This window comes from Thunnus thynnus, chromosome 5 (assembly GCF_963924715.1).
Source record: "Thunnus thynnus chromosome 5, fThuThy2.1, whole genome shotgun sequence".
NCBI classification, from domain to species: domain Eukaryota; kingdom Metazoa; phylum Chordata; class Actinopteri; order Scombriformes; family Scombridae; genus Thunnus; species Thunnus thynnus.
The window spans coordinates 4,706,945-4,719,508 of record NC_089521.1 but is presented as its reverse complement, the minus strand read 5'-3'; the positions used below and the strand labels follow the sequence as shown (position 1 = coordinate 4,719,508).

Here is a 12,564-nt window from a genome sequence, read left to right as displayed (position 1 = left end):
CTGCCAGCACACATTTTTTATTTAATGTGTTGCAAAATACTGTTTTAGTTTCTTCAGTTTTCCTGTCCTCAATCAGTGGATCCCACCCTATGTCTGAAGCAACAGTGTAGTTCTTACACTCTACTAGAAAGACTTGCATCACTGTTGATACTGTATGTGTGTGTGTGCGTGTGTGCGTGCATGTGTGCATGTATGTGTGTGTGTGTGTGCGTGTGCGTGTGTGTGTGTGTGTGTGTGTGCTGCTTGTGTAACAGTAACCACAGCCTGTCTTTGTTAACCGGCTGACCAGATGTGACAAAGGAGGGAAAGGGAGTAAGGAGGTGCTGTGACTGCAACAGTGTTACTCATTATTTTAGTATCATTATATGGAGCATGCTGCATACTGTAGATAAAAGCCACTCACAGAATGTGCACTATGTAAATTACATAGTGCAGATACAGGATGCTTCCTAAATAGCTGGTGATTGAGGTCACAAATGCTACAGATGCAGAATTAACAGTAACAAATTCTGTTGCAAAATTGTGATAATGTAACATTTGAGGAGGTTCTTTACCGCACTATAATTGAACGTAACGTAACTGACCCATGGCAATGTCTTAAAGGACCTGGGATAGAGTCAGTTAAGCTGTTTATTTACCCTTTTCAGTCTGTATGCTAAGCTATGCTAACAGTCTCCATCCCCGGCTCCAGCTTCATACTGAAGCCAGATATGAGAGTTGTATTGATCTTCTCATCTAATTCTTGGGGAAAAAACTAATAAGTGTATTTCTAAAAAAAAAAAAAAAAAAAAAAAAAACCAAAGCAAACAAAAAAATATTAATTTAAGAATGCTTAATGTCAACAATATCTTAAAGTCTGTCTGACAAGTGTGATGTGCAACATGTCTTGAACATGGATAAGTTCCTGGAGACAAACAACCTATGTTCAAAATAGGTTGTCAACTCCTAGCAGCTGATATCTATTCCACTGAGGTTATGCTTACAATGCTGACTCTGAATACACAGCTGTGACACATGTGTGGAATTGTTGACAGCTTCTGTTTCTGTGAGCAGTGTTTCCCCTATAATTGTACAGGCCTGGTGGGCCACCGGGCCAACAAGAACCCCCACCAGCCCATAAAAATCCTTTTTTGAATGCCAAAAATATGCCAAATATCCATTCATTTGGAAATCAATAGTCATATGTGTTTGAGAGTCTCTGTGCAACACTGTTCCAAAACGTGAGTCTACCTCTGTGTCGTTGCCTGGGAAACTCTTGATGTGATGCAAGTGCCACTGCTATCCCTTTAAAATACTGCAGAGTGGAAGCGTATGGGATGCAGGTTAGCTAACATGAGCACCGCCTAAATAGAGAAAAAGCTCTAACGCGGATGATGGACAAACTAATATATCAACATTTTCTTCCAAAACTCTGGAGCCAAACAAAAATACAGATGGGGAAGAGGGGAGAGGGGCAGAAGTGGGAGAAGGGAGAGGGGCAGCTTATTTTTATGCAATAAATGCAGCTTATTAAGTCATCCTCTCCTTGTGACCACTTTGTTTTAAGTCTTGAGAATACCGAGCAAACAAAAATTTGAATGCAAATATAAATTGCAAACCACCTGCTGCGCCACCTGACCGATGCTGACCGCGCAAACATGCTTTAGGATTTTTGCGGTGCGTCCCGCCAGGCCTGAAATAAATTCTAGGGGAAACACTGTGTGAGGTTTTTAAAATGATATCCCATCCCAAATCTGTCCAGAGTATCTGCACAGATTTAGCAATGACATTTTAAATGTGTGTGACAATGTCCAAACTGCATGTGTAATACTACAGCAGCCCCACACAGACCTAGAGTCAACATCAACAACAGACAGAAAGAAAACACTGTCTGTGTGTGCAGTCTGTGCATGTTTCTCCCTGGGGTTCTATCACTGCTGTGAAAAAAATATTTCTTTAAAACATACCAGGATGTGGCCACTGTACCAGTTAGCAAATGTTCCACTTCCTGCACCAGTTACTTGTTCACTTTGGCTCAGTGCTGTTTCCTGCTGGGCAGGGCAGCATACACAGCCTGTCTCAGTGTTTGCAGGAAACAGCTGCCTATGGTTTCATGTGTGGGGGCAGATGAGAGCCCTGACACTCAATCCTGACTTGTATATCAGTCAGAAAATCAAAATAATGAGCTAAAAGCTGCACAGACCTGCAGAGTTGGATGCTCAACAACAATAAATGCCCGTTTTTGTAGTTGAATGTGTGAATAATTTTGCATTATTTGGGCTCAACCAATAAATTGTTTGTTTGAAATGTTTTGTTTTTGTTTTTTTTCATTAAATCAAGTGTAACCCTTGACTCTTTAACAAGATGTCAACCATCAAAAGCTCAGCCAAAACTGGCAGGGTATTTTTTAGAAAACTGGTGACGCTTTTTAAACAGGAAATTGTGGTTTCTTAGCTATAGCTTTAAGAATGCAGAACATTGAATATGTAGTAGTATAAAATAGAATTCAGTCAGTTTGGTGTGATTAGGGAATTCAGTTCAAATAATCTATTAATTTAGTTTGGAAAAGTCCATTCAAACATATCTGTGAAAATGAACAGCTTTCTTCAAACAAAAAAATCTGAGGTCTTTTGGGTGGACTTGGGTATGGTTGCTGATTTAATGCTAAATAGACAGACAGAAATGTTTATGTTGAAAGACAAAGAAGTAGATTAGTCAAATGAATTCTTTCCCCACTTCTTTCATGTTTGAAATTATTCACAAAGAAGTATCCTTTGGCTATGGTTATGTTTACATAGTCACCTGGGGATGGCTAAGACACTTGGCCTTTGTTATCATAAAATTTACCAACCACATAATGCCGGAGGGGTTTATTTTCTTGTTGTTTAAAACAAACCTATGTCATAACCCAAAGACAGACATATATCAGTCTATCCCTGGATCAGCCATGTATGGCAGAAAATTAGATGCTGTATATGAGAAGGAGCAAGAAACAGATAACTTGAAAATGTATCACCTGAAATGTATATCTCCACTTTTGATTGCATTCATTTTTAATTCTTTTTGATTATATTTTACCACTTCCACCACCCTTGAGAAAAAAATCCACCGTGGCGTGTATGTAATATATATTTTTAATGTCATTATAGTGATGTTATTGGTATTGATGATGATTGACACCTCATTACAGGGCCAACCACTGTGCCCTTTGTACATATGAGTCAAATAAATAGAATAACTGTAGAGAGATGACAATTCAATCAAAGGACATTATAAAAAAGCTGTCTCCCCCAGCATCTCTAATTAAATGAGATTATGTTCATACATTTGTGACATTATATAACTACAATTTTCCTGAATATACTGAAAGCATTGCCTTAAATTAGTCTTAAAACATCTTATTGCTCCACTTACAAGCCAAGCTAATACCTTTTGAGAAAAAAAGGAGGACAAAGATGATCTATCAGCTTCACAGCATCATGTCTGTTATTGTAACGGACAGAAGGTCCATAATACCTATTGACAACCTGGCCAGTTGAACTCAGTGTAACTTAAAAGAGAACGTTGCTTAGGAATAATAAGAATATTAAGACATCAGGCTACCAAAATGAAAGCTAAACAAAATTAAAGACAGAATCGCCATGGGAAGGGTTTTAGGGCTGTATAAATATAATGATATCATATAAACAAGGTCACAACAAAATAACAATGTTAAAAAAAATACATGAAAATTAAATGCTTTTTAGGCCACAGGGGATTTTTTCGATGCAATACCGCCAGTGACCACTGGGGGAAACTGGCAGCGCTGCAGCTCTCTTTAAAACATAATGGTGGTAGCTAACAATATATTTAAACTTGCAACAGGCAGGTGTTTGTTTTTTGGCCATTTGGGGGCAGTGGAAATGCTGTGAAGACAACATATTATCACCTCCTAAATTGATACACCAAATTTGTTGGTAAGTTGCAAGCTATTTTTGCAAAGCAATATTCACATTAATTTGGAGGCTCACTACAATATTCCCACATTAGTCGCTACTGTCCACCTGTTGAATTTAGTCCAACACTGACAAGCTCTGTTTTCAGTCTCCACTAACTCCTGAGAAAATTATCTGGCTCTGGAGCTGTTAAATGCTGCACAATATTCAGTAGTTGCGTGGTTTTGTCTGTCTGCGGTTAGTAGCATACAGTGGGTTTTTAAAGCTTTTTTGCTAACTTGCAGCGACCGAAAACGACATTTTGAGAGCTGCTAAATTGAACCAAAACAGTAAAATTATAGGCTGAAAAAAACCAAAACAATCAGCTGGAAGAACCTATTGGGTGCCCTTTAATATTAGGTGATTGAGTATCAATATATAATTAACTTTTAATCAAATATTCGTCTACTGAAAAAATTACCTATCTGACGCCTGTTAGCTAAACCCTCCAGATTCACCGTTTGTGTATCTCGGCCTTATTAGCAGGTCTACAACAGTGCACCACCAGGTCGCGCCATTGGGAATGTGCTCCCCCCCTCTTTCCCCACTTCTGTGTTTTTTACAGTTCTGACGTCAGCAACCTGCAATTGAACGAATGAACTAACGAAGGACCGAGCCCCTACCGGAGATACCGGGAGGCAGTAGAGTTACAGAGCGAGTCCCCGCCGCCCACTCCGGAGGAGCTAAACGGAAGAAGGTGCACTGTGAGCCGCCGTGAGAACAACGTGCTGGAACCAAACGATGCGAGCGCTGCTCACCGCCGCCCAGTAACGTACACGACCGACGAGTGGAGAAGAAGAGAACCGTTACCGTGATTTACCGACAGAAAAACAGAAGAGAGACGGAGGACGGACGCACCACCAGCGAGATCACGCTTGAGAAACAAACAACCGCGGAGGCTACAGTGTTGTTTTCGCGCTGTGGATCAAACCGAGTGGATCCTCGATTTTAAATGCGTTAACGGTGCCGTGTCCCCGGCTTGAGAGCGAGAGAGAGAGGGAGCTGCCCCGAGAGCGAAAGAAAGACAGAGGGATCATAGAGGGATCGAAGGCATAGATAGCACAGACAAGGAGGAAATAAACCAAGAAAGGAAAAAAAAAAGGATTTGCAACCATCTTTGTTTTTTATTGCTATTTCTTCCGTGGATCCGGTACCGGTAACGCCATCAAGCTGTGTTCTCTAACCATGGGATGTACTCTGAGCGCAGAGGAGAGGGCGGCTCTGGACCGGAGCAAAGCCATCGAGAAAAACCTCAAGGAGGACGGTCTCACCGCGGCCAAAGATGTTAAACTGCTGCTGCTCGGTAAGAGACTCCGGTTGAATTTCCTACTGTAGGGCCTGTCGAGCCACGGCTGAGAAATGAAACGCTTTGGGGGATGAAAGGTGTGGTGTGGGGGTGGGCGTTCGGTAAGAGATGATCATCACGGTGGAAATTTAAGCAAAAACATGACGTCTATCATATCAAGCAAGCAACGATATGGAAAAATATCCTTTATACAGGCCAAGAGGCATTTATTTGTTTGATTTGCCTTCTTAACACACCCTACCTTTATATCCCATCACTTCATCCTGCTATATAATATGAATTTATGCATTAAACATAAAGGTGAGTGCAATGTTCAGTGAAAATGAGGCAATTTATAGGTATAAGGTGGGGACTACATCAGAGATGATAACTGCAGATGGATACCAGGGAAAAAATGGCAGTATGCAGCAATGGAGGGCCAAGCACAGTCAAGGCAGTGTTGGTTCATTGGTTTGGGGTGGGAGATTGATTCTTTGATTCCTTGTGGGAAATTAGGCTGTAAGTATTTAATCTATTTGACTGTGTAAGTTACAGGGTGGGGGCTGGGAGGAAGGAGGGGATATAAAAAAAAAAAGGATGTTGAGGAAGAATGGGTGCAGCCACTTTCTCCATCTTTTTCATCTCCTCCACCCCGCCTGCTGCCCTTATTCACTTAGGTTTTTAAGAGGATGATTCTCTCTCTCTCTCTTTCTTCCACCCCCTCCTCTTCCTCACTCTGTCTCCATCTTGCTGTGTCTCTCTCACTCTCTCTCTCTCTCTCTCTCTCTCACACACACATACACACCCATACACCCATACACCCTGTTTACATTGTTTTCTTGTCTCTTATCCCTCAGGGGCTGGAGAGTCAGGGAAAAGCACCATCGTCAAACAGATGAAGTAAGTCTCCAATAAGCACGGTCTAATAACCCTATAGTGTGAATGTGTGTCCCTCTCTCACTCTTTTCTTTCTGTTTCACACACATCGCACACACATGCACATACATACAGCCTGATCTAAAATTGAGTCTGTAGTTTATAGCGAAATAGATTTTTTTTTATATATTAAAACCAACATGGCTGTTGACCCTACTATACCCCTGACGATCACCGTAACAGTGACTGTACTTGTCAGACATCAGACAGAGATAACTGTGGCTACCATGTCAAACATCTGATGTTGCTCTAAGTGGGTGGGAACATGTGCCATATTGGGTGTGGAAAAAAAAATAATGCAGGTGCAGTGATTTGCTGTACTGCTGTGTTTATACTGTTGAATATAGCTGTCTGCTCTGTCACTGTCTACACACGTCACTGAAGTCAAATACTTCCTCCAGTACTGTAGCATATACTGAGCTTTTTTTTTTTACTTTTCATATAAGCATATTACAAGCTTGCCACAGTTAGATTTTTAACATTAGAGGCGTGACCGTGCCACCAGACCTCCATAAAAATAGTAATCCTGGAGCAAACATGAGCATTTTCACATCAAATTAAACTCACTTTCATTTGCTCTTACATAACATTTTGTCATTCTCAGTATAGGGGGTTTTGGACAGGCAGATTCTGTAATCGATATTGCATAGTTATCAGATATGAATCCCCAAGGCTAAGACAGCTGAAGATCTACTTTTATATCCGTGTCACATGTGCATCTGCTGTCCACCATGATTCTGTTGAAATGGGACAGTTTGAACTGTAGTGTTTTGTTTGTTTTTTTTAAACTTCAATTACAGTTACAGTTTGTGTAGACAGCAGGGAATTTCTCCCACCCACCCTAACAAAAAATCACTACAATTTCCCACATTAATCACTACTTTTTCTCCAGAACTCAGAAGTTTTAATGACAAAATACTCCTCTGGGTATTACTATGTATTGTTATATTTTTTTAAACCAGCAGCTGCATGTTACTAATAGGGACTACATCACTAAAATATGAATTATCATGAATTCCCATTCACTGCTGTAGCCTGAACCATCATGTAAATACCCTGCAGCCCAACCTTAGCTATATCTGTGTCTGTAAAGGCCAGCTCAGATAAAATTCCACCATAGCACCCCTGTTTTACTTCTGCAGGGACTTAACGTGTACATACTTTTGAGTTTAGTGACTTAATTGAAGCTGTCAGATTTTTTTTCTTCTATAGTATCATAATAATATTCTTATAATACTCATATAGGGACTTTGCTGCTTAGTGCAAAGTGTCTATGAACCACATGATAATATTTAGGTGTTTACTATATCACTGCAATGATCCTATAATATACTTACAGGATTTACTATCATTCATTTTTTTAAGGTCAGCTGCACATAGGCTGGTTTATTAACAACATACTCAGCCGCTCTTTCTTCCGCTCTGTCATTTTATCTGTAATCCAGTCATGACATATGGTTTTTCTTCAATCTCCTCTGCCTCGTCATTTTACAGACAGCCGAGCGCGTTTTAGCTGATAATAGGCTTTGGTCGTGGTCATATAGTGACATATCACATGAGGCCATGATTCAGTGGATCCAGATGAGCCTGTTTCTCAGCTGTTTATGGTCACTCCAGCAGCACAGCACATTCTGCACCCTGACTGAATTCCCAGTGGGTTCATTGAATATATATAGTCGGTCATACAGGCCAACCTTTGGAGCAACTGGATGCATTGATTCCACTGGACTGTAGTAAATCACACGTTTATGTGGCTCAGAGTGACACAAATGAATGTTAATAGGTTGCAGTGTTAGTTCATAGACGTGAAAGTCTTTTATGGTAATATTACAGCTATTAAAGGCCATTATTGTCACTTTACACTTATTGTTACATACCAAGGACACACATTATGGCAGTAAAAGATCCATTCTATTCAATTAATGTTGTAGTATTGTCTTTACAGAGAGGAAGACAGTTTTCCTTTCAACTGATTCACACCACGCTCACTTTCTTCAATCGTCAGTGCCATGCCAACCCCACGTCTCTGTTGTCTGATTATAACGTACAAGCTATTGGTTACAGACAACGTTGTCTGTTAATTGTTGATACGTTTATATGTAATATAGTTTGCACACATCTCAGGGGCCACTTTATTCAAGGCTAGAGAGCAACATGATGCAGCATGCCCCGACGTAGCCAAATACTGTCAATACTGCCAAGAGAGCCACCTTTCTATTTGGATAAAATGTCCCCCAGAATAGAATAATTGCTCGAGTTGCTCTATTTGAAGCCCAAATTTTTCACAGTACATGTTAGTGTTTTCTATTTCTTTATAATGGGCATCTGACATTATAGAGAGGAAAACTGCTTTTTCAAGTGGTGGACAGCGCCCTGCTGGGGAAGCCTTTTACGTTCCTGTTCAGAGACGCTCGGCTATTTCCGGAACCGCATCAGAGGAGTGGAAAGCCCTCGCTGCATTTTCTTTTCACAGTGCTTTGAACATCTGGGGCGTGCTCAAGTGACCAATTGTGTGGGTGTGTGTATATGTGCGGGTTCTTTTCTTCAGAGAAAGAGAGAGACAGAGATGAGTGGATTAGATTTAGGTTTAGATTTAATGTGTGTATATTGAGCTGCAGTGTGTGTCACAGATGTGCATGTGATCTCAGTGAGAGGAAATGAGGAGTCTATTATAGTGAAAAAATACTGGAACTGTACCTGCCAAAAAGAGTGCTGCTGCAGTGTTTCTTAGTCTTTGTAAGGGTTTCGTAAATGAAATAAGTTGTTCAATGTGCTTTGGCTCAAAGCATTTATCAGTTGGTGCGTGTTGTGTTTGCCAAAACTCTGCTTATTCTCCTTTGAAACACAGATTATTGGTTTTTGAGATGACGCAGTCACTGTGTGAGTGATGAGTGACAATAACTCATGACAAAGTGCTGATAACATCTCTGTGGGGAGCACAGGTGCACTTTGGTGTGTGTGTGTGTCTGTGTGACAGAGAGAGTGAAAGAGAGAGAGAGAGAGATATAGGACTGAGAGTGGGATGTAGTTCTGTATGGAAGAGTGAGTTATCAAGGCGGCAGGAAAGAGAGGGAAGGAATGACGAAGCGAAGAAGGAAAAGGACTGTGCTGAGAAAGAGGACTTAAGGGAAAAAAAGATTTTCTGGAGAAACATGTGAATGACTGGATTGTGTTTGTTTATGCACATATATATGTATATACAATAAAGTATATCATGTGATTGCCTATCTGTGAGTGTGATATTTGGGCCATCAACCCAAGGGGCTTGGTCATGTGTGAACAACATATCTCTATCTTGTGCATACTACTGTGTGTGTGTGTGTGTGTGTGTGTGTGTGTGTGTGTGTGTGTGTGTGTGCGTGCGTGCAGGAGACACCATCTGTTTATGGAGCCCATGTGTGTTTAGACGTGTGCAAAGGTTCTCTTGCTGCCCAGCTGGCAAACTGACCTCTCCAGCAGTGTGTACTGTGTGTGTGAAAAATAATTTAATGTAGTAATATCATCATACATATTGAGAAAGGAATGACCAAGGAAGCCACAGCTAGGGACAGCAACTAAAAAGAGCGGTGGCTTTAAGTGCGGCCCCCCCTTGCCTTTTTACTTTTCAAATGTGTGAGTTGTTTGGGTTTAAAGACCGGCCCTTAAATGCTCTGCCTTGGGGGGTGGGTCTGGTAGAGGAGTCAGACAGGAAGTAATTGTGCCAGGAAAGAAATTAATGATTCCCGGTTAACATGGCCAGATCTAAGGCTTTTTTTTAGAGGCTTAGCTCATTAGCAAGCAAAAGCTAGTATGACATGTTACCAAACAAGCACTTAAATACCCAAAAATGAAAATACATATTACAAAATGCTATTACAAAATACTTGGCCTTTCAAACAATGTCCAAATATAGTAGATACACTTTGTAGGTTTAGAATATTTTCAAAATATGGCATGTTGTTGACAGAGTTATCAGTAAATGTAGCTAACATAGGCTAACCTAGCTAGTTTTTGACTTGCACTGCCTTTAGTAATGCACGCTCTGGGAAAGAGCCTAGCAAAAAATAAGATCTTTAAAACTGGACATTGAAGTTCCCTTATTTTTTTTGTTTGCTATCTAAATGATTAGTTATTTATTTTCTTTAGTAATTTGTTTAGAGATCACAAGAGAGCAAAAACTATTTTCTGTGAGAAACCAAGGACAATAAAACACTGTAATTAGCATAAACGATGGCAGCAGCAGCTGCAAATGACTCATAGATTAGGCAGATAGTAAAGATCAGAGGTTAAAATTTGACATTTGTGTGGCTGACTGGGAGAGAGATGAACTAAACTCATCAATCTAAAAGCTTTGAACTTAATGTATAACACAGTATGCACCTTAGCCAATTGAAGACATTTAGCCAGAGCTATTCAGACATTTATTTGCTTCATGTTTTCCCTCAGTGAACTCCATGCAATAATTTGTAGTCCAGAATATTCCTCTAAATCACATTGTACGAAATAATAACAAAAATATTTATATATATATATTAGATACTGCGTTAAAAAAACTGCAAGTATGGAGTTGATGCCCTCTCTTTGCATTTTAGTGGTTGATGTATGTTGGAATTTAATATGATTACAGTTAGTTGTTTTTTATATGAATATATTTCTTGCTGCAGAGAAGTTTAGGTACCTTTTTAAAAAGTGAGCACATAGAGCCACCTGGTAGCCAGAGGAGTTGCATCATAACATCTTTTCATACCTAATTAAATTTAATTTCTCTTTCAATCATTAACAGTCAACAACCCGTATAAAACTACATAAACTGTGAACATAAGACATGATAGGAAAATGCAGTTCACAGGCGCTTAATAGCAGCAATAGAGACAGCCTCTATTGCTCACACACCTGTGTTGATTTGTAGTTCATGAGACTGAATAACAGACTTACTAATTTACACCCAAACAGGGGAGAACCAATTTTCTACCATGATTTCATCATCTTTGTTTATAGACGTTCACAATATCAAGAGTGTCAGGACACGTGGACGGTTCTGCCCTTTAAACACAAGCACTCCTCTTTATACACGTTAACCCTTATAACAAGGCTAAAACACCTCGCTAAAAGTACTGGTGGTTTGCTTGTTTGCTAAGATGAATAAAGGCACAAATCTGTTTTTTTTGTATATTCGCTCACCTGCAGTCACCATGGAGGCTTTAAGCTTTTAGTGATAAGGCTTAATCAGTTGTCTGAGGTATTTAACACGTGATGTTTACTAGAAATTATTATTTCACCAACAGTTGGCAATGATGCTGCATAGTTATCAGTGCTGTCAGATGCTGATGACAGTGCATTTTTGTTTACACTCATAGGTTTTAAATGGTTTTCCTAAGCTCAGGAGATCTGACACTTTTCTAAATCTATTAAAGGCAGCCATCCGTGTGACTGACTATATACAGAAAACGAACAACCCTTGTATTCAGCGGTATATTTTTGTCTAATTATTTCAAGTTTGGTAGCGCTGCTCTATCATTCCATTAAGATATAAGCACATCAGTCAGTCACTGTGTGTGTAATATACAATACTTCTCACTCTTTCTCTCCGTCTTTTCTTCATTTCTGGCTTTCTCGTACAATGTATGTGTCTGTTTGTGCCTGGCTGACATGATCGGAGGCGACCGGCCGAAGGGAGAACAAACGCTGTCCGTCCCTCACGGCTGCACTGCTTCCCACAGGCTGTTCCCACTGTGTGTCTGTGAGCGGGTGTGTGTGGTTTCTCTAGAACAGGAGATAATTAGGTTTAAGCCTCAGAAGAGGAGAATAAAAGGGGGAAGGGGGGTCGGGGGGAGGAAGATGGAGGAAAAAAAAAGTTGGCGGTGTTTTGTGCAGAAAGGGAGAGGAGGGAGAAGAACAGATAGAATACAAAAAGGAGAGTGAGAGGTGGGGGGGGGGGCTGTTTTAATGAAGGGAAATACGTCTCCAGCGCATAAAGAGAGAGACAGAAAGGCCTGAACTTAGAGGAGGAAAATAGGAAGTTTTTGGTAGTGGTAAGTAAAGATGAAGAAAGAGAAGTGATGAAGAATTGAGAGAGAGAGAGAATAAAAAAAGGGGGAGGGGAATTACATGAACACTCAGCAGAAGCAACCAGGGAGAAAAAAAAAAATCTATTTCTTTTTCATAGGAGGGTAAAGTGATGTGGGAGTGTGAAAAGAAACAGGAGAGAGGATATGAGGAGGGAAAATGAGTGCGAGCGAGGTTCAGGGAGGTAAGAAAAGGGAAGCGAAGCCATTTTGAGCAAGAGCAGAAAGACTGGCAAGTGAAAGAACATATTCTCACTTATTAAGCAAGCGAGGGGGAAGTGACAAAGGGAGAGGAGCACAGGGTTGTCAAGGACAGCTCGCAAAGGGCACTCCTCTCTTGGACTCT

At 40.4% G+C, this 12,564-nt stretch overlaps 1 protein-coding gene across 3 annotated transcripts in view; it reads left to right on the top strand.

The window, feature by feature from the left end:
* The first annotated feature begins 3,799 nt into the window (after nt 1-3,799).
* The window catches only part of gnao1a (guanine nucleotide binding protein (G protein), alpha activating activity polypeptide O, a), a 99,543-nt gene continuing 90,778 nt past the window's right edge, over nt 3,800-12,564 (top strand). The window contains exons 1-3 of one of the 3 annotated variants that reach the window (XM_067588791.1): nt 3,800-3,935; nt 4,519-5,256; nt 6,096-6,138. In XM_067588791.1, coding sequence (XP_067444892.1) covers nt 5,139-5,256; nt 6,096-6,138 — 161 coding nt within the window. In that variant the 5' untranslated portion in view covers nt 3,800-3,935; nt 4,519-5,138. The remainder of the gene's footprint in view (nt 3,936-4,518; nt 5,257-6,095; nt 6,139-12,564) is intronic. The other 2 variants (XM_067588790.1, XM_067588792.1) reach the window with 2 other exon arrangements.